Raw genomic sequence first — 22,253 nt, forward strand, 5'->3', positions numbered from 1 at the left:
TCCCTATCACAGCTCATGGTGAGTGTCCTTTTTGCTGCAGTTCTCTCCCTTTAGGCTAGGACTACACTGGCCTCGGCCAGGATCGCTGAGTAGCAGTGATCCCACAGAGATGAATGGGATCACTCCTTGCGACAGTCGCAAGAAACCCAGCCTTATTGGATTTCTTGCAACTGTCAAGGCGATCCCATTCATTTTTATGTGATCACTGCTACTCAGCAATTAGTGTTGCCATGTAGCACTAGCCTTAAAGGGGAATTCCGGCAGGTACACGTTATCCCCTATCCACAAGGGCGCTAACTGTCAGATCGGTGGGGGTCCTACTATTGGGACCCCTACCAATCACGAGAACTGGGACCCCATACACCCTGCAGGCCACTTGCAGCTCTCCTAAAATGACTGGCACGGATGCTCCATTCATTTCCATGGGATTTTTGGAGATGGTACCTTCTGGACTACCCCTTTAAGAGTCAAGGGGTGTGTCCTTTTTGCTGCATCTGTCTCACTATCATAGCTCGAGGGGCGTGCCCATTCCACTACAGCAGACCTCTCCCTATCACAGCTCAGGGAACGTGTTGCAGCTCTCTCCGTCTGTCACAGCTGCTAACAGTACATACAGCTGGTGGCAGTTGAAGGATGGAGCAGAGCATGTGCGACCACATCGGTGATGTCGCTGAGGTGGAAGGAGGAAAAATAAAAGAAAATAAAAGACGGCAAATGGTGCAATACAGATACAGTTTATTGAAGCTGAAGGGAGCCGAATCCGCCCGATTTCTTCCGGTTTTAAACTGCAGACACCCGAAGACAATGTCCATGATTAATGTTATTCGCCGATCACTGACATTTAACGCCTCAGGTGCAGCAGGTCAATTGTGAGCATGGTATCGGAGAGGCTTTGCCCTGGGAAAAGTCACTTGGTCCATAAAGGGGTAAATGAATGAAAAAAAAAAAAAAACAAGATTATTTTATGTGCAATCACCTGGACATGGAGCACTACTAGAAAATGGATGAAGATGCGACCTACGGGAGCAAGGAATTATTCTGTGTGTATAAAGTACAGGAAGAGCATGGCGCTAAAACTCAGAGATTATATAATAAACAGAGAGGAAATCGGCCCCAAACGCGTCTGACTCACATTTTAGATATGTTTCCAAAGCAGAGACCGATGCTGCTTTCCCAGCACAATCCTCCCCAATAGGAAACTTGGGCATTTTACACACTGCACCTGGCTCTGCCGCGACAAAGCCTGGCCAGGCCTACTACTCTTTCAGGACAGAGACGTGTAAAGGCCAAGACGCAGAGTCATGTTACACCCGTCTATGTTCTCAAGACGAGCTCTGCAGTTACAGGGCCAGATGAGGTTGCAGTATTCAGTCAGATCTACGTGTCTTGAGGTCAGAGAAGTGGAGTTGTGTAGATTTTATTATTTTCCCTTATAACATGGTAATAAGGGAAAATAATAGCATTCTGACTACAGAATGCTTAGTAAAATAGGGATAGGGGGGTTAAAAATAATAAAAAAAAATTTTACTCACCTCATCCACTTGTTCGCGCAGCCTGGCTTCTCTTCTGTCTTCTTCTTTGATGACCAGGAGGAAAAGGACCTGTGGTGATGTCACTGCACTCATCACATGGTTCGTCACATGATCCATCACCATGGTGATTGTGGCTCATCACATGATCTATCACCATGGTGATGGATCATGTGACGGACCATGTGATTAGCACAGTGACGTCACCAAAGGTCCTTTTCCTCAAAGAAGAAGACAGAAGAGAAGCCGGGCCGCGAGAACAAGTAGATGAGGTGAGTTAAATTATTATTATTATTATTTTTACCCCTCCATCCCTATTGTACTATGCATTCTGTATTAAGAATGCTATTATTTTCCCTTATAACCATGTTATAAGGGAAAATAATAATGATCGGGTCCCCATCCCGATTGTCACCTAACAACCATGCGTGAAAATCGCACCTGCATCCACACTTGCTTGCGATTTTAACGCAGCCCCATTCACTTTTATGTGGCCTGCAGTGCATGAAAAACGCACAAAATAGAGCATGCTGCGATTCTTATGCAACGCAGAAGTGGTGCGTGAAAATCCCTGCTCATGTGCACAGCCCCATAGAAATGAATGGCATTGCACCCGCACGGAAATCTCGCCTTGTGTGAAAGAGGCCTAAGGGAATTGATCAACAGTTTGGCCTGTAGCCTTCACCATCTACAAGGGGTTGGCCGGCTTTTGTTGACCCATGTGTATGCAAGATGGGTCAACGTAGCCTTTGTTGAAATTCTATGCAGTTTGCTATATTTCATAAGCAATGTCCCCTTCTTGGGCAAATCTGTGTTGTCCACATTGGGGTTCCTGTCCATATTATGGCCACTGATGGTGGGTCATGGGACATCATGCAGCCTCCTCCATTCTAACACACCCCACCAAACTCTCAACCGTGTAGGTGCAGTGTATTTGAATGGAGGAGACAGGGTGACTTTCCCGGTCGCATGACGCAACCATTTTATGGAAAGGACGTCCATGTAGACAGCACAAGGGGGCATACCTTATAAAATACGGCAAGGAACTTGAAGAACGCCTACATTAGCAGGTGCCATATAACAGTAACCAGAAAGTGGACAACCCCCTTTAAGGCTCTGTTTCACAAGCCTCCAAAAACATACATTGCATGGTGTATGTTTTTTGGATTTTTTTTATATAATGGGAGTTGATGCCCGACACACCACTGCACGCCTTAACGGTGGCACATGTTGAAGGCTTCCTACAGAAGTAAATGCAGGGAAATACTCCCACCATTTACCTCCAAAGAAAAGCTGAAAACAAGATGAAGAGAAACCAACACGGTAGACATATACTCCTCCTAACATACAGTACGCCAAAACGTCATAAACTGCGTAGGGTAAGCTGTAGGAACCTAAGAGAAGTCATTTAGAGGTAATGTATCACTTTAAAGTGGTGTAATAGCAGGCAATAATCGGAAAGGTCAAAGGAAACAGTTGGCGGAAACTTGAAATCTGTTGTCCTAGATCTCTCCCAACAACTAAGAAAGGTGTGTGTGTATACTGATCAAAGGGGAAGCCTGAGATTAAAACGCAGCGGCTGCTTCAATGAAGAAAGAGCAGGTGTGTTCACGTACAACTATTAACCCTTCATGACAAAACAGGCACCATCTGAATGTTTATCGGACGCATACAACAGCAGTTTTTTTAAATGTATAATCCCAAAGTTGCCTATAGGAGACCTACAGGAGCTCAGCCACAGAAGATGGCTACTTAAAGGGGGTGCACAACTTACGACACAGGCTGTAGAGCCGGTTCTTACAGGACTGAAATTCAACCATTTCAGGAATCAATCACTCTGAAAGCTTGAGCTGTAAAGACTAGGTCAAAACTAAATTCGAGAAGGTTGCACTATTTCATGGTTCTCTATGGAAATAACTGCCAATATCAGTGGTGAAAAGTGGTACTGCACACAATAATGGCTATAAAATGTATACTGTAATATATTGTCTACTTTAAGTATTGCTTAACCTGAGAATGGACTCTGCTAACATCTGTACATTATCGACAACAGGCAGAGGATTAGACATTGTGCAACTGCAAATATTTTAGTATTATGAATTCCAAAACCATGGACAGTCCTATCCTATTTTATTTAGGTCTTGCGTTGAATGCAACTCTGTCCTTCAACAGACGGCTAACTTATAAAGCTTGACTTAGTTCCAATTCAAAACTTAAACTTCTCACCCCCTAAAGACAGTGTTTGGACTGTACTCGTCTTTACAAAAATACCACGACAAGGGCTGTCTCTGTACTATAAACACAGACATTTGCTCTGTGAAGGCATAAAAAGGAAATCTCACATGTTCTGGGTCACGGACATTGCAGCATTTCCTCCATGGAATCTAAACACTAAGCTGATGCATGCAGAGAAGAATTAGGTAATGCCACGAAAAATGTAGAATGAGTCCAACAGATCTGCTGCCAAAATAAAAAATTCTTACTGGGAGTGATGTTTCACATTTTTTATATGAACCACTATCTACTCTATGAATTCACAAGGTCCTTACTAAACTCAGAAGACCACTCATGAATTTGGTTGTAGCTGGAGGAAAGCAACCATGTGGACAATAGGATTGTTCGATAGTAGTGTTGCTGAGCGAACTTGTGTGTAGTTCTGCGTCTAAAGTTCGGGTTATCGAAGAATCCAGGTATGGATTCCGCTACCACGGACCATAACGGAATTTGGAATCCATAACGGGATTCTTCGATAAACCGAACCCGAACTTTGGACGCAGAACTTAAAACACAAGTTCGCTCAATACTATTCGATAGAGTACTTTGAATCTAGAGAAAAAAATAGGTTGTGCCCGACGGGTGCCCTACCAAGCTACAGCTGGTAGCTTGAAGAGCATCTTCAAAATATCTAAAATCATAAACAGAGCTCAAGACTTCAACAAAATAATTCCAAATGTTGAGCAGTCCTCTTTCCAATCCCGAACCAGGCGCAACGATAAAACTACGTGTTCCATGATGTTGGCTATAAGGAAGACGCCTGGTCAACCCCAGTTCTTTTGATAGCAAAGAACTGAACAGAAGGTCCAAAGGTATGGTTAAACAATTACAGTGCAGAGGTGGCAGTCATAATTCTATGGGCTCAAAACATGCAGCCATATTATGGCTCCAGTTTTGTAGGGAGATGTAATGGGGCCTTCATGAAGGGTTCAACTGTACTTTGGCGTACCTAAGACAGAACCGATCTAAGGAACAATATTCCTTCTGTGACCACAAAATAAATGAGCATAAGGTATATAACCTCTGTAAGGTAAATGGATCTTTCTTCCCTTTTGTGAGAACTTGACTTCATGCACAGAATGATGAAACTTCACAATGACTGCTATAGCAACACATTACTGTTTGTTGTTCACATCAGAAAAAAAGAGGAAGTAAGGTTTAGTGGTTAGAAGGCTCCGAGCCAGCAGCCAACTAGCCTTTGGATTCAGTATAAACACACTTTGCGGTAAGAGTAAAGTTTCACTTAAAGTCCAATGCCCATTATTGGTTGGCCTGCCAATACAGCAGTTTAGAGTTGGCTTTAATCATCGTTGGTGGGGGTTCTGCTTTCATTCGAAAGGTTTTGTCTCAAGAAGACAGTACTTTTTTGAAAAAATTTAATTAAATTTAAAAATGATAGGTCATCTACTATCTTGGTTGGTGGGAGCCGCAGGCAGCCACACTATTCTTCTGCAGCGGCCAATGGAGGGAACTAGAAGACTTACCAGGACAGCCAGAACTGGAGCCACGCTCTCTATTGTTGCACATAGAAGGTGCTCCAGGGTGGTGGACTTGGTTCTACGATGCCATATTATTTTGGGTAATAAATTACTGCAAATGTCTATATAAGAGTAGTATATATGAAACTATATACTATATTTACTGGTGGGGGTGTATAACATGCACTTCTAACACACAATATAGCAGTGCTATAAAGTTAAAACACCTTGTAGAAGGAAGATGACGTTTCCTAATGTACAATTATTGGCATACTTCAGCCTACATACTCGTTAAGATGTGTCATAAAAATCACATGCCTTGTAAGAAAAGAATCTAGTCCTCTGCACAGCAGAGGGGTGGTGTATATATATATATATATATATATATATATAGAAAAAGCTTTCTTTATTATATATATATATATATATATATATATATATATACACACACACACACACATACATACTAGCAGAAGGACCCAGCTTTGCACGGGTATATTTTATCTATTTCATTTAATGTTTGTGTGTGTGTCGCTAAAAGATAGACAGTATCCACTATAACAGTGACATCTACAGTACCCCGCCCCTTTAACACTGAGGTTTACAGCGGCCTGCCCCTTTAACAGTAACATCCACAGTACCCCATCTCGTCAACCATGATTTCCACAATAACCAGCTCCCTTAACAGTGAACTCCACAGAGCTCCGTTCCCTTAAAATGTGACCTCCACAACACCCCGCCCCTTAATACTGACCTCCATAGCGGACCATCCGGTAACTGTGTCCTCCACAGTTCCCTGCCCCCTTAACAGAGACCTCCACAGCATCCCACCCCCTTAACAGTGACCTCCACAGCATCCCACCCCCTTAACAGTGACCTCCACAGCATCCCACCCCCTTAACAGTGACCTCCACAGCATCCCACCCCCTTAACAGTGACCTCCACAGCAGTCCGCCCCTTCCTTTAACAGTGATCTCCACAGCAGCTGCACCTTTATTAGTGACCTCCACAGTACCCCTCCTTAAACAGTGATTTTCACAACAACCCATTCCCTTAACAGTGGCCTCTACAGCAGCCTGCCCCTAGGCTGGCCAGAGGTCCGGTTATAGGCCGGACAGTCCGGCTTACAGACTCCCTGTACTCTGTTCGGCGCAGGGCCTGGACGGAAACAGGGATGTCCTTTTGAACAGCTCACTCTCAGACAGCAGCACTGTACTGTCTGAGTGTGAGCTGCAGGGAAAAAGTCACCCTCCCTCCCACCCCTGCAGCTGACAGAAGTAGATTTTTACCTTTAATTCTTTTAATCCCCGTTGGCTGAATGGGAGTAGCCTAACATGATCGGGGACGTGGCTTAGTGGATCCTGGGGGCAGGATTTTTAAGTCCATCTTTTGAGGGTGGCCTGAATGGCCACCCTACCTGTCCCTTTAACTGTGACCTCCACAGCACTTCCCTCCCTTAACAAATTGTATCTACAGCGCCCTGACCTTTAAAGCCGACCTACAGAAATGAAGAAAAATGGCTAGGTTGTTATAGAAAGCGAGCTTCTATTGTCTGATAAGTGTCATGTGACTAGGCTTATATTGGCTAATGCGTTTTTTTGGAATATCTCAGAAACGGTACGTGGTCTAAAACCTTCCCAGACACTTGATGCACCTGTGTGCCAAATTTCGTGATTGCATTGAGCAGTTGAAACGTTGCATTGGTGAAATAAAGGGATCTGTTCTTCACGTATACCGGAGTGCTGCCTCTTCGTTTTCCTCTACCTATTGTGGTTCTTGTGTCCGAGATTAGCACCTGGGATTTAGTTTGAGTGCTGCTATTTTTTCTTTTTCATTATTTATAGGTAAATATAGGCATGGTTCGGCAAATACTTAACACACTTGCGGTAGGAGCCAATGGTAACAACTAAAGACCAACGCCTCTTCTAAAAATGTCATGATTTCCAGTAAACCATCATATAAAAGATAACAATGCCTACGCTATCGGAGCTATACACATCCAGTCAGATTAAAGTCCACAGTCCTTGGATTGATTGTTCCAAAGAAAATGTTAAGTATAAATTACATCAAAGTGAGACTGAAAAAAAAATACAGTCACGGTGACCAATTGTGCAAAAGTCGCAACCAGATCAAGGAAAAACTTGATTGCACCAAGTCATGAAAGACTAAGCATCGACTATTAGTTGTGGGAGTGGTCCAAAAATTCAGCCAAGGCAATTCAATGGTTACCTTCTTGGGCTACTACTATGCCACGAATCAGTCTGGTGGAAATTAAGGGAAGCAACCCCTGAAAAAGGGGCAATTGCCCACTAAAGAAATTGCCTAAATTTAAGAGATAATCAGTAGAGATGACGTCCCAGCTAATTTTTTACAACAAGGCTACAGGACCCTACATAGAACCGGTCAACCATAATAAGCTGATGTATTCAAAATTCACCAGTATCGTGTAGGTGATCCTCAGGCTACTCTACATATTTCTAATAGGTATGTATCATGTATTGATATGTCTATCAAACCAAACAATTAACCAACCTGGAACTCAAGGGAGATACATCAGAGATAAACAGTGTGAAGACGACCAACACTACGCCTTGTGACCTCTACAGGTCACACGTATATCTGTTTGATCAGTTAATGACAGTGATCTTGCTCTTAGACACTTCAAAGCTCTTCCAGGGCTTAATACACCATGCTGACCTACCCTTCAACTTAAAAAAAACTAAAAGGACTGTGGAGGTAAAAGCTACACTCACATAACAGAATTCTGAATAAAGCTGGAGAAAGCCACCACCAACTTGGCCCAAAGTTAAAGCCCGACTCCAACAAAAACCTGGCATCTGAACAGATGGGCCCCCCTTCTGAGGACTCTTTCTCAGAGAAAACAGGTCCCGTACCAGCTGCAAAGGTGTGATTTTTGATGTACTCTACTCCCGACTGAAACGATTAGTAGTACCAAGACGGCCCATATGCCGTTGATTCTCTGCCGCTTAGACTCTTAAAATGGTTGTACCAAGCTCTAAATTTAGCTTCTATCTACAGAATTGGGAATAACCATTTGTGGGGGTAACCATTTATTCTCTTGGGACTGCCGGAGACAAAGTACCTCGCTCAGCTATCACTCCCACAGAGATGAATGGAACGGCAATGGTCAAGCGCATCCTGCCCCTCCATTTGGGGAATGGAACCACCATTCTTTTGATCCCATTGGTTGGACCCTTACTGGTTAGGTGGTTATCTTCTTATCCTGTGGATGGAGTTAACTTTAGAACTTGGCATAACCTATATACATAGTAGAAGGTGCTTCTAAAGAGTCCAAGTAGGTCATGCGAGCCAAGTGACATTGATTGGCCTCTTACTGAAAGAGTAGGGGGATTATTTGGATCATATGGGCCCCAACATATGCCCTCTGTAGGACTGTCTTCTAGACGCAGTCCAAGCCTAGAGGTCTTTTAAAGGAGGGAAGCAAATATTCACAGAGAAGACATTTATTTGCCTCCAGCCTCCTGGGACTTATCTAGCAATATAGAAGTGTAAGGGTACTTTCACACTTGCGGCAGAGGATTCCGGCAGGCAGTTCAGTCGCCGATCCGGCAATCTGGACGCAAACGGATGGCATTTGTCAGATGGATCTGTCTGACAAATGCATTAAAATACTGGATCCATCTCTCCGGTGTCATCCAGAAAAACTGATCCGGTATTCATTTTTTTGCATTTTTTAAGGTCTGCACATGCCGGATCCGTTTTGCCGGAACACTTAATGCCGGATCCGGCACTAATACACTTCAATGTATATTAATGCAGGTACCGGCATTCCGGCAAGTGTTCAGTATTTTTGGCCGGAGAAAAAACTGCAGCATGTGGTAGCATTTTATCCGTCCAAAAAACATAGGAGGGACTGAACTGATGCAACCTGAACGGATTGCTCTCTATTCAGAATGCATTAGGATAAAACTGATCAGTTTTTTCCCGGTATTGAGCTCCTGTAACGGAACTCAATACCGGAAAACAAAAGTGCTAGTGTGAAAGTACCCTAAATGCACCTGCATTGTGAACACAGCTGACAGACTTGTCGAATCTTGCGTTATAACCCAAGTGCAGCGATTACAAGCCGCTGTCATCTTGAAAGTCAACATCGGTCACTCAGTACGGAAATGAGTCACCAGCTGCTGAAAACAGAAGAACCTTATCTAGTTCTCTCCCTTATAGGTTTCTATTGCAGAAGAGCTGTGTTCTGCTGGAAAAAAACATTCATTTAGAAATTAATTCTGCGATTGATCTCTGGGTATTAAATCGAGCATATGGCACAGCACTGAACATAGAGTCATCCTGTTCCCAAAAGACTACTCAGTACTTACGTTTTATCCATCCGACGTTGATTTGGGTGACAACTGCTTTGGCTGCCCTAATACGTAGCAGAGTATCAAGATAGGGTTACATGAGGGGGTTGTGTGTCACAGCAAGTTTTCCCTTTCAGGAAGCTGATATTTGGGGGAAACGGGTCATAATAAATCTAAAAGTTGCAAATTTGTGCATTTCGTTTGCAAAAAAATTTGGTGACTTTTTGGAATTTTCTATCACACCTCCCAATTTTTAAAGCAAGTGCAAGTATTTATCATATTTTAAACCAGATAACTGGCGTTAATTATAGCTGAAATCTATACCAGCCCAAAACTTGAGCAGATTTTAATTTGTGGCACGTGGACAGTCCAAGCTGTAAAAAAATTTATTAAAAAGTTTGGTGCACTTTACGCCAAAGACTGTTTATAAAAAATGGTCTATGAAATGCCAGTTTTAGTAAAATTGCCCCCTTAAGAACACCTGCCCCCCCTCTTGTTCTCTGTGTTGTGTTGTCCCACTGTTATTCCTCTTGGAAACAAATGAACAAACTGACTGCTGGGTGATACCATTCTCCTTGTCCATGGGGTGTGTTCAGGGAGGAACTGCACACTACAGACAGGCGGAATAAAAATGTTAACATGCCAAATAGAGGAATAAGAAAAGTTAGCTTGTGCTATGAAGCTTTTTATAAATAAAAAATGATTTACTAAAGGCGGAAGAGGTTCGACCTTCCATATCATCCACTTTACGAAAGAAATGTATAGGTGTGTAGATGTCTATAAATATCCAGCACGGGGTCAAAGATCTTTTACTATACTATATAATACACTGTGACCTCATTTCATAGCAAAGCACGCCAACACCTGTAACCTGAAATGGTGGATTAGGGCATACGGCCGTCATAAAGGGGGCTCAGCTCAGGACCCCGCTCTAGCCAGAGCAGATGGCCACCAACACATATTTCCATATTCACATGTAATAACTACATCCGTCCTTCATCTGAGACCTACTGCCAACATTATCGACCCTTGGCAAAAATCAGTCGAAGCCTGGGCAATCAGCTGATCAAGTCTTCGACTGGTGGTTTTCAAAATGTAGAAACCAAAAACCAACACGTCAATGAAACACTGGTTATTCAAGTATGGGTTAAGGCCTCTTACATGCAGAAACTCCATGTGGAAGGAGCCTGTATGCCGGTAGACAAAGTATCTCAGGCACTAAGCATGTTTCCTAAGGAAGGAAGAGCCTAATTAACATGGCACAATTTTTTGACAGATTCCCCTCGATTTCCATAGGGTGCCATATTGCATACACAAGGCCTTGGATCGTAAAGCTTCAAAATGGCTAGCGTCACCATCTATATCACAAAGACAACTCAGTTTCTTCTGGCTCCTAAACTAAAAAGCTTTGGAGAAATCTGCAAGGGCCCAGCTCTTCCTGGTCTTCTCCCAGAGAAGCTGAACCCATTGGTGAGTGACTGGGCTTCACTGAAAGGGGGTATTCCTATCTGGGACATTCATAGGCACATTGACACTCCAATCTCCAGAATGGGATCCCCGAAGTAAACAGAGAGCAGCCAACCTCCATTCAAGACTATAGGGGTTCAGAAAAAGAGATGGCTCAGCTACTTTCCTGCAGTCCAATGGTGGTGAACGGAAGACAGCTGCAATTACATGGCTGCACTCTCCATTCACTCTTATGGGACTTCCAAAAATAGTAGAGTGCACTCACTCGGCTATTTTCGGATGAATGGAAAAGACGTTGCGCATGAGCGTGTGCTCTCCTTTACTTTGAGGGCCTCGTTCCATACCGACCTGAAAATGATGGCATATCCTAGTGACACCCAATTAATGTCCCAGATGGGTCAACCCCTTTCAAAAGGGCAGGGGTTTGTTTGGCATTTCCACTGTAGAGTGAACAGAGAAGTCTCAGCTCTGTTTCCAAGCAGGATGTGAGTGGCATCCCCTAAAAAACTTTTAGTAAAAAGTTATTTTGCAATATGTCATAACCATAGAAAAGTGTGTATGATGTACCTAGATGTGATGGGAAGAGCACTTTAAATCTGCCATGATCCCAATGGCTTGTGATCATTAAAACCTGATGATCTGAAAGCAAGAATGAAACTTACTAGCCAAAAAAAAGAACAGGCCATTTACTTTTCCAATGTACCGAGATAACAAGTTCTCAGATTCTGCAAACCAGTTTTGAACATCAGAATGCAAAAACATGAACCTGTCTTCGTCTGAAAGAAGGTTCATGCATGAGCTACCACGCCAAAGGAGCCAAAAACATTTTTAAATAAAAAAATCTTTTTTACAGGACGAAGCTTTTTCAAGCCTACAGGACTCTGCCAGAACTGTTGGATAATGGGACAAATCCCACAGGGACGCCACATTTTCCGCTAAGGTCAAACAGCTGTTGAAAAAATTAGATGAAGTCTTTAGCTTAACCATTAGCAGGAAAGTATGAAGGTCTTTAGGTCTTTCATTCACAGGGTTGTGTTTGTCTGATTCAAGCTGAAACGCGATCCGCACCTTGGCTGACATTTCGCTGGAGATACAGGTGGCAAGTACCAACTGCAAATTACCCTCACATTTTCCTACACAAAGTGTAATTTTACTCGTGTAAGCAAATTGGTGGAGAACTCAACAGTGGCTATTAACCTCCTATTCATTATGATCCCAAAAAATTCCAACAAAGTCAGTCATTCAGACCAGTAGTGAAAGAGTCTATGTCCGTCTTTCCTAAAAAGGCAAACTGTAATTAAGAAATTAGAAAAATGTGGCTCCTTCCTTCCAAAAACAGTGTCACACCTGTCCAAAGTCTGAATACACTATTTCCGCTCAGCCGCATTCATGTCAGGACAGCCCTGTAAATGACATTATTGGCATCAATGGGACTCGACGTTTTTTACTTCTAAAATATTCAAAAATATTAGCCAGTAAATAAAATTAGTTTGTATAAATTTTGACCTATTACATTTTGCTGTAGTTCAATATGTGCCATTCATTTCAAAAGAGTATAGGAGTGCATGACTGGACCATAGCTGTGATCCTTCTGGTGAGGCTAAAGTTGGCCATATACATCAACCGGTACCAACCATCTAATATGTACTTTTTCCCGATGGCAGATGTTGGGGAGATACAGATGAGGCATGTTAGATTTTAACTGCCCAATCATTTTGTTCTCAGGAAGATAAGCCATTACGAGAGGAGTATGGCATCAGCTTTCTCCTCTTCTTCCTACTGATACGAGGGGATCAGGAGTCACAGCTGTTGGCCGACAGCTAGGGCCTCATTGGTAGAGCCCCTCTAGTATCCTAAACGTCTTATTAGGGCATACAAAAACCATTGCTTGATCTTGACTTCTATGGATCTAAGTCTTAACCTTTAAATTTGCAGACATCACTGGGACTTCGAAGACTTTGACTTGGTTTCTGCCCCTACCTGGTATATATAGATGGGACTTAATACGCTGTATTAGGTAAAAAAAGAAGCATTGCCTAGAAGTTCCCTGGAAATCTACATCTGGCTTCATGCCTCAAAGACTTGATGACCTTTTTTTTTTTTTTAGATACTGGAGGAGTCATGGGAAAGCTGACAAGCGAAGACTATCGCCAGCTTCCTGACTCAAACTTTATCACTCACTGACTGCATTAAGGTTAGGGCTACATGGTGATCTTGGTCGTGGTGAACAAGTATTGCAGTGTAGCAAGGTAGCCACAAGAATGAAAGGGGTCGCAGCCCGATACCTGGGCTTGACAGCTGTTACATCACCAAGATTAAATAGAGGGCTACTTTTTTCTTATTAAATTTCCTGCATATTGCAATTTGTTTTTAAATCCCAGCCCACATGCGGATTAGCCCCATACAATGGATGGTTTAAACATGCTGTGGTTTCTGCACAGAATCTGTGCCAAGGTGTGATCTATCACTTCTTGACACATACCTCTAATCAGCACAGACAGGCACAACAGGCATTCCCACTGAAAGCAATGCGATGTGAATTTCACACCAAATATACACCGAAATCTGCATGAAAATTCCACCAGGTGAACATGATTATCAAGTTTAGACGAGTTCAGAGCTGAGAAACTAAGAATCTTCCACCACATGGGAGAGCACACTTGGAACGGAAAAAGCATGGTGACTTGTGGGTGAGCTATGTGAGTCTTTGGCACGCTGCTGTACTGCATGAGAAAGGGACTTTCCTATTCAAACACTATTTTCAGCATGTAACTCACTGAATGTGTATCCAAGCTCCAGAGAAATGGATTTATTCTCTAGTCTTGTGAGGACAACGTATGAGGTCATGACAGAAGTTTCCACTTATACCCACAACTGTTGATGTCTAGAACAGGTTTCAAGCAGATCAGTGAACACCAAGGATCACAAACCGTAAATTGCTACCATCGTTCTCCAAACAAATCAACAGAGCTGAGTAAAGAGGCCTCATGTTACCCCTGAAAGGGTATGCAAAGCCAATAAGGTCCTCAGGTGTCCTTGGGAACACAGTCTACAATTATTCTTAGGTTATATTAGGACCATCTTCTTAAAAGTACTGGGTGACACTTTGAACATCTTGCCCAGCAACCAGTAGATGTTAAATGGGCAGGTCCACCACCACTCACAATATGAGTTGGCGCTATTTAAGTAGGATGTATATATAAATCAAGCGTGCCAAACCATGGCTTATTAGCTCTTGATTCAGTCATGGAAATAACAAAGGACCAATGTTTCTCATGTCCAGGGCTTTCCTCATAAGGTTTTAAAACCCCATTGTGCCAAACATCATCTACAGGAGATTGGTCCTCTCCATGTAGCACACCTGAACAACGTGAGGTATCAATTACTGGTGTCCACTCCTAACAGAAGCTCATTTAAAGTGACGCCAACCAAATCTGTTGAGGAAGTTCTCCATGGTTTCCCTGAGTGTCCATCACCATGCTCAAGTCTGTTAGTAGACTTTAAACTGGACAAGCTCTTGCTGAACTTGCTCCGTTATACACCCATGGACCTACAGAAATACAATCATATCAGGGATACGCTATTTTTGCAGGTCTCTGATATATTTTGACTTTTGTCCAGGGTGGACCTTCCACACTTCTACTGAAATAACAACGTAGTCTTTGGTTCAAGAGAGCTCCAAGATAAAGCTGACTTGTGTACCTGTCCCTAGTCTGCTCTCATTTCCTGAACTGAATGTTATGAATGGCAACGTTTGGCATCTTTCCACAGCTCCTCCTTAAACGGCGATAAAATAGTGCAGAAAAGAAGGTGCCCTAACAATGCAGTCATATCTTCCCACGACCAGGTCGGAAGTAACCACCAGATCACTTTTTAGTATCCCACCATACGTCATTTCCAGGCAGGACCCAGATTCATGCACAGTGGTTCTGAGTGGTCAATAATACCTACAAAATACCATCTTAGACAAGCTATACAGTCTTTTTCATGAATTATTCAATATTACACTCAGCTCTGCTATATTTTTACATGTGTTGGAAACCAGAATATCCATCTGGCGAGAATGACTTACCCGTGTCATTTTTAAGAAATCAATAGATGGACGATTCCACCGAATGTCTTCGTCACGCCTTCGTTTTAGTCTGGTTTTCCTCTCGTTTAACACACAAGGCTGGGAGCGGCACCTCAGCAACCCTTGGCGCCTTCTCAGCTCAGGAGTAGAGGTTGGAGTGCTGTTTGCGGAAGGCAGTATATCTCCTGGTTCTGTGATGTGCTCCTGAGACAAGGAAAGACGCCTCCTCGGATTGAAGTCGCAAGAGCCCCCAGAGTTCCAGCGTACGCTCGAGTTTGTGCTTCCTTCGCTACTGTCCACAAAGCCACTGCTGGCAGAAGAAGGCCTTGGAACAGGAGATGTGTTACAGGTGGGGACTGTGAATATATTGTTATTTAGAGACGGGGCATTTTGAGGCAGGCTTATGCTTGTGCTTCTCTGCAAAGTGGTGCTGCCGTGACTGTTGCAGCGCTGTAACGTGGCACTGCCACCGCTATTGCACCGTCTCTTTGACACGGGAGTCCAGACTTTGGAATTGCCAGGTTTCCAGGGTGACCGACAGCGAGACAGTTCATCTGGCTCAGACAATGACCTGCAGTGTCTTTTTGTAGGGGGAGCCAGTGGCTGGCCAAGGCTGTCATTGAGGTTAAGTTTGTTTATCCAACCCGATACCAACGCCTGATTTGAGGATTCGTTCTGCCATTGAAGACTAAAACTGCCGGGAGTGCCGGTGCTGAAGGGGCACATGGGGAAAGCAAAAAACGTATTTTTGTTCAGTTCAGCCCGGACTGGGCAAGACCTGTCAATCACCTTCCAGCGACTGTCCTCTGCAGGAACAAAAGAAAGAAAAAAGGGGAGGGGAGAAAAAAAAGAGAGAAAAAAAAAGATTAAAAGAATAGTCTTATTCTGAAACAGTCAAGTGTTGGATGAAATAAAGCCCAGGACAGGACTCTCAGGTCAAAGGCATATCAGTAGTCAGGGTTATTTTTAAAGATGGGAAACTGCAGCGCAGACAGATAACACTCAGCACAGATCTAGTCAAACAGTTCAAGAGGCTGAAAACAGGGGAATTCTCAAAAGTAAAGTATTTTCCCATTGCAACTATTATTTTTGGCATCACCATGTTGTAATAGAAAACAATTCCCCAGTGCACCGTACCGACGGAGATGATGCTGCTGGCTTCAATGTGCTTCCCTGCACCTTTAACAAGACATTGCTGGGTTTTCTTTTGTTTTAACACAATTTACTTGTAGACCAAGTATCGCTGATGTGCTGAATTACTGCAATTTAGTTATGTTTTAACTTCACTGGGTAGATGGTGACAAAATTGTGTAGGCTTTAGGAGCCAACCAGATAGATTCAGGAGCCAGCTTGACTTTTGCAAGACCTATAGACCCAGGGGACACTTTCAAAACCCACATAGCCAAAAGGACATCTATGGGACCCATGGGACACTTTTAGGACCCACGTAGCCATGGGACACCTATGGGATCTTCAGGCTCACGGGACAATCTCTGGACCCCTTTGGGGACCTTGGATACATGCAGACACTAACGGGATCCCTAGGCCCATAGAGACCCTTTCTGGGCCTCCAAAGCCAGGGGACACCTATTGGGCATTTTCAAGACCCCTATAACTATGGGACACCTACAGCAGCTTTGGACAAACAGGACACACTTGTTATCCCTGAAGCCATGGGACTCTTTCTGGACCCTGGATCCATGGAGCCAATAACTGGATCACTGGATCCACAGAGACAATAATGAGATCCCTAGATCCACGGAGATGCTTTCTGGACCCCTGTAGCTATGGGATACTTTTAGAACATGGAGACATTTATGGGATATTCCTGGACCTACAGAGACACTTTTGGGATCCTTGGATCCACAGAGACATTTACAAGATCCCTGAATCCAAGGAACGCCTACGGTACCTTGAAGCCACAAGACATTTATGAGACCCTGGACATCTATGGGTCATAAACCATGCTTACACATTGCTTAATTAACACTAATAAGTACTTTTCTATCACTGCAGTAATTTCTTCACTTGCTGTATGGCTCAGATTTGTAGCAGTTATCAAGATGACCCAAAAAATCTAGATTCTTCAAAGTTCCTCAAGCGAAAAGGAAATGAGCACTAAAGCACTTTAAAGGGAAGTGGAACAATAATGATTTTTTCATTTGGTATGGATGCTTGTCTGGGAGCCTCTGCATCTGGGCCATTTAAAAATCACAGGGACAGGACAAAATATGTCGCCCGTCTCTTCCAGCCAACAGAGCAGGCCAGGATTTAATATGCAAAGCACCTTACAAGCATAAAATCACCATCAACCATTGATTCGGGGACATTGTTCTAGGACCAGTTTAAGCCAACAAGCTCTCAAACCTTCTATTTCTCCTGCATCTGATTTACAAAAGAAAAAGGATTTTTCTTCTTTTTTTTTTTTGGACACCTTGCTTTTTTTGGAATAAAAAAAAATAATCTGTTAATGTTTCTTTTAAACAAAAACTTACCATTGATTTCGTAAGGGAACAAGCTGCCTTCATTGTTCAGCTTCTCAGATGAGCGCTGAAATTAACCAAAGGGAAATACATTTCAACACCATACAACAAAGCACATGGTGTGAAAAAATATAACACAAACCATAAATGTGAGTAGGGATAAAAACAAAAAACCCAATTTTGGTATATGACTGTCCATTGCTACGGGATACATGGGGTAATACTCCTCTATGGGTTATCCCAAATATATGTATTGGGATAAATATTCTTAAATCACACAAGTATCGTATAGTAACATACATTTTATAGGAATTAATATATGCTTATATATTATTATTTTTTTTAGAAAAATCTGATTAATATGGCAGTAGGGCTACTTTCACACTAGCATTTGTACTGGATCCGGCAGTGAAGTTCAACAAAAACGCTTCCGTTACTGATAATACAACCACCTGGATACCGTTGTATTATCTTTAACATTGCCAATACGGATCCGTCATGAACTCCATTGAAAGTCAATGGGGGACAGATCCGTTTTCTATTGTGGCAGATAAAATGGATTCATACCCATTGACTTGCATTGGGGGTCATGCCGGATCAGTCTTGCTCCGCATCCCAGGACGGAAAGCAAACTAAAACATGTGAATGGGGACAAAACTGAAGCATTTTTTTTCCGGTATTGAGCCCCTATGACGGATCTCAATACCGGAAAACTAAAACGCTAGTGTGAAAGTAGCCTAAGAGATTGAGAAATGGAGTGGCCTTGGAGAGAGTTTATTCCTCCTCCTATATCTACAATAGAGTGACAATTTCATCTGGAGCTGAAGACCTGAGTAATGCAGGACTGACTGGTTGCTAGGGTCATGCTGCCTGGGGAATCGCACCATCTCAGTTTGCCTTATTAATCAGATTTTTCTAAAAAACTAACTTAGGGGGTGGGTAACATTCATAAGGACTGTAAGGACATTGTGTTTGTAGGGTTATAATGCTCCTTTAATCATGGCAAGAAAATTCTTATCAAAAATCTTATCAAACGCCAAAAAACTGTAAATTGCAGAACATTTGCATTGCCCAAAATTAAGGAATTTTCTGTCAATAGTGCTAAGATTTTTGCCAGAATGCCTAAATAACACAAAAAGTATAACTACAGTGTAGGCAGTTGTATGAATTCATACAAACTGATATAGCAGCATCTTAAATGCTCATGTTATAGGGTATGTGCATTTTTGCAATTCTTTGGCTATTTATTCAATGCACCCAAGATGAAAGGAACTTTGTAAATAATAATTTACAAACCTGCTACTGTTTTGTGTATACGGCTCCTACAAGTCTCTTCAGAGGCTACAAACAAATGCATACGGTGATCCTCCATTCATCTTTCCCCACCTTCTTCTTGATAACCTACCTACAACCGACTAGGGTGCAGAGGAAGAGCAGTATCATGACTGCAGGATCTGACTACACAGGGTTTATTTGTAGTCTGTAGCCATGGAGACACCCAGGTCTAAGTCATAGTTGTAACATGGAGCTCTTAGACCTCAATGTCCCCTCTGGAACCTGAGCTCTTTGTACCTCTATAACTACACCTATGTTCTGACTGGCACTTTAAGAGACCTTACTTCTGCTAATACATTTGCCTTAACCACCAAGATGCCATAGATCACACAATTCTATACAATGCATTCACCAGTGTAGGATATATAAAGACCAATGAAATTACTGTAGCGTAGGAAGGAATGCAAGTGGAACGCGCTTAACTTCCTTGCTTAGATGGTTTCTGATTTATTCTGTGCTCCGCCAAAAAAAGATACTATTGTTCAGACACTTCCTGCGCAATGATAGGAGTTATTTTTTTCCCCGCCAAGGAACGTAAACATCCTTAAATACGCTCTTTTACCCTTTAAAGACCAGAGAGGATCTCAAGAGGGTTCTAACTATTGTAGAAGACACAAGGCAGTGAAATGCCTTCAGCTATTACTAAATACCCCCCTAAGTCGACAGCGCCTTAGGCAGTTGTCTGTACTGCCTACCTTAAATTTCAGTTACTGCAAATCTGAACCCAAGTTATCCAGTGAAGGACATATTGGACCTTTAACTTTTGAAACTGGTCTAAACTCATGGACCAATCTGACCTATCCTTCTGTTATGTCAGATATCCTCTTTAAAGTGACATAATTACTGACAAATATTAAACTAAGGGCCCATTTAGACAGGCAAAGTTCCTGTAAGTAACGATCGGCAATATGGCAATTCTAGTGGTGATGCTCTGTGCAGGGACATATTTACACTGGGCAATAGACAAGAAACCGCGGTCAAAAGTGCACCACCAGCATGTGTGAATGGGTCTTAGCGACAAGAATTGCTGGGTGCTTCAAGAGTAACAATAATTGGCACCCTGGCACCCCAATGAACTTGAGAATGGGCAACCCTTACCTTTGTGACCACCCCCAAAAAGAACAGAGCCTACAGGAGTTTTGGAGACATCCAAGTACAGCGCCTGGCTATTTCTGGAACCCCCATAGAGATGAATGAAGCGGCATTCTCTAGGAGGGGACCATATGCAGGTACAGCATCCACAAATGTTAAAGTCACAAGAGCAACTTTTTGAATTTGTAATCCTGCCAGATGATATGGCAACATCCTGAGAAAACTAATTTGAAGATAGCTATTCTTATTTTTGAAAAAATGTATACACCCCATTTTATCAGAAGAAATTAATGTTCCTTTGAGAACGTCAAAAATGTTCACATATAGAATTATTAATGAGCACCATAATCGTGAGGCCAAGAGTAGATAAGGTGGTGAGGATCAATAGACCTTGGAGAGAACGTCCTGCTGAAACAGCTAATACTCACATGCAAGTGACAAAGCACCGCATTGTTTCCAGATACGTTGCTATGACAGGTCTAAAAAAGAGTGAATTAAAGGGACGCTACATCGGTAATCTAACCTTTGCTTTGCAACAGAATGCAGTCTATTGTTCTCTGTTACCAGACTGGGGTGAGGGTGGCTGTATGTTCTTCAATGGGAAAAACTCACAGGAAGTGCAGAAAAAGTATTCAGAGGGGCACATTTTTATTTATCTCATAGACCTCCAGTACCATTCACATAACCTCTCAAACTGTATACTAGACCCATGCTGTCTTGTAACAGACACCATATTATGCAAGTCATGTCTCAAGACCTGTTTAAAAGGTCGAATATTGACTTCTCGGATAGCTACCTTACTTCTGGTAGCCTGTTAAGAGCTCATTTGCATACCCTCTTTCCCAGAATTCCAGAGGAGCAGGTATGGCCTATAAGTCTCCTCAAGCCATTTAGGTACTTTCCATAAAGAGATATAGTATCCCTCAAACAGTAAAAGACACCAGCATTGAAGGTGACCACCAACGATCTCCATGCTCTTCTGTACACCTGCATGGTCACCTCTTATGCTAAAAAAGAAGTCTAGTGGCATATATTTCTTAAAGGGTTTGCCCAATCAGGACAACCCCTGTCTGAAAGTCCTATTAATGTATACTGAGACCAGTGGTTTCCTAAGAGGTCTCAGTGACCAGATCCATGCCTCCTCTTATGTTTAAGCACATTCGGAAGGAGGAGGACTGGAGATCATCCCTCACCCAAACACCAAACCATTAGAATGCCCATCGGTCTCCTAATTTTGTGGGTGAGGTTATATTCTGGAGACTTTCAGAAGACCTGACAAAAACCTTCAAACATGAAAATGAATTTAGGAAACATTTTTGACTTGTGAGCAATGCCACAAATGTAGAAGCGAAAACATCTGCAAGCTGTATAGCTCATGCAAGGTACGGCAGATAACTACTGCAGGTCTGCATGCAGCTGACAACACGCTGGGGGTTGTAGTTTTACAGCTTGAGAGTCACCATTTGCAGACTGCAGCTGGTGAGTTTCACAGCAAACGCAATATAGCTGGAGGCAAAGGGTTTTAACAGTAGGACAATCAAGAACATACAAGTTCCTCCCTATATGTTCATAGAGTCTCCACCGCACCCATCATATCACCATCCTGCAGACTCCAGGAGGACAAGGTCACATCAGTCAGAGCTGTTAACCAGTTCATTTCCCAAAGTGCTGACAAGTGTTCGGCTTTTTGGGGGCACAGATAGCTAGAATTAAAAAAATAATTAAAATTTATAAAGGCTATAACTATTCCTTATATAGAGAACAGAGCCACTATTACTGAAGATGGGGGACAAACAAAGAAACCAATTACCCTCTGCTGGAGTCATTTTAACACTCTGGTGGTTCCAAAATAATATGGCTACATACAGTTCACATAATACCACTATATACTGCCAAATAATATGCAGGGTACGAATAATCCTTTAAAGTACCCTTATGATACCAACATATATATTCCACATACTACTGTGCCCAACTTTTGGGAACGATGGTGAGGTGGAATGTTTTGCTATATGCCTAATCCTTGAAATATGAGCCCTGGGCAACCGCCCAGACTGCCAATCCTTTTTTATATGGGTTTCTGGCATATGTTGGGCAAAAAATGGAGGGCTTCCACACCTTATTCCATTAGCTAGGTCCAATCGGGATGAGGGGTCAGTTAGGGCAATCCTATTAAGAACACCATG

The 22,253-nt window shown here is 42.7% G+C and overlaps 1 protein-coding gene across 3 annotated transcripts in view; it reads right to left on the bottom strand.

Moving 5' to 3' along the window:
- FAM53A (family with sequence similarity 53 member A) overlaps positions 1-22,253 on the bottom strand; it is a 68,728-nt gene that overhangs the window by 16,009 nt on the left and 30,466 nt on the right. For all 3 annotated transcript variants that reach the window (XM_044295455.1, XM_044295449.1, XM_044295447.1), the window contains 2 exons: positions 17,653-17,707; positions 15,158-15,963 (listed from right to left, as the gene is read on the bottom strand). In XM_044295455.1, coding sequence (XP_044151390.1) covers positions 15,158-15,963; positions 17,653-17,707 — 861 coding nt within the window. The remainder of the gene's footprint in view (positions 1-15,157; positions 15,964-17,652; positions 17,708-22,253) is intronic.

This window comes from Bufo gargarizans, chromosome 1 (assembly GCF_014858855.1).
Source record: "Bufo gargarizans isolate SCDJY-AF-19 chromosome 1, ASM1485885v1, whole genome shotgun sequence".
Lineage (NCBI taxonomy): Eukaryota > Metazoa > Chordata > Amphibia > Anura > Bufonidae > Bufo > Bufo gargarizans.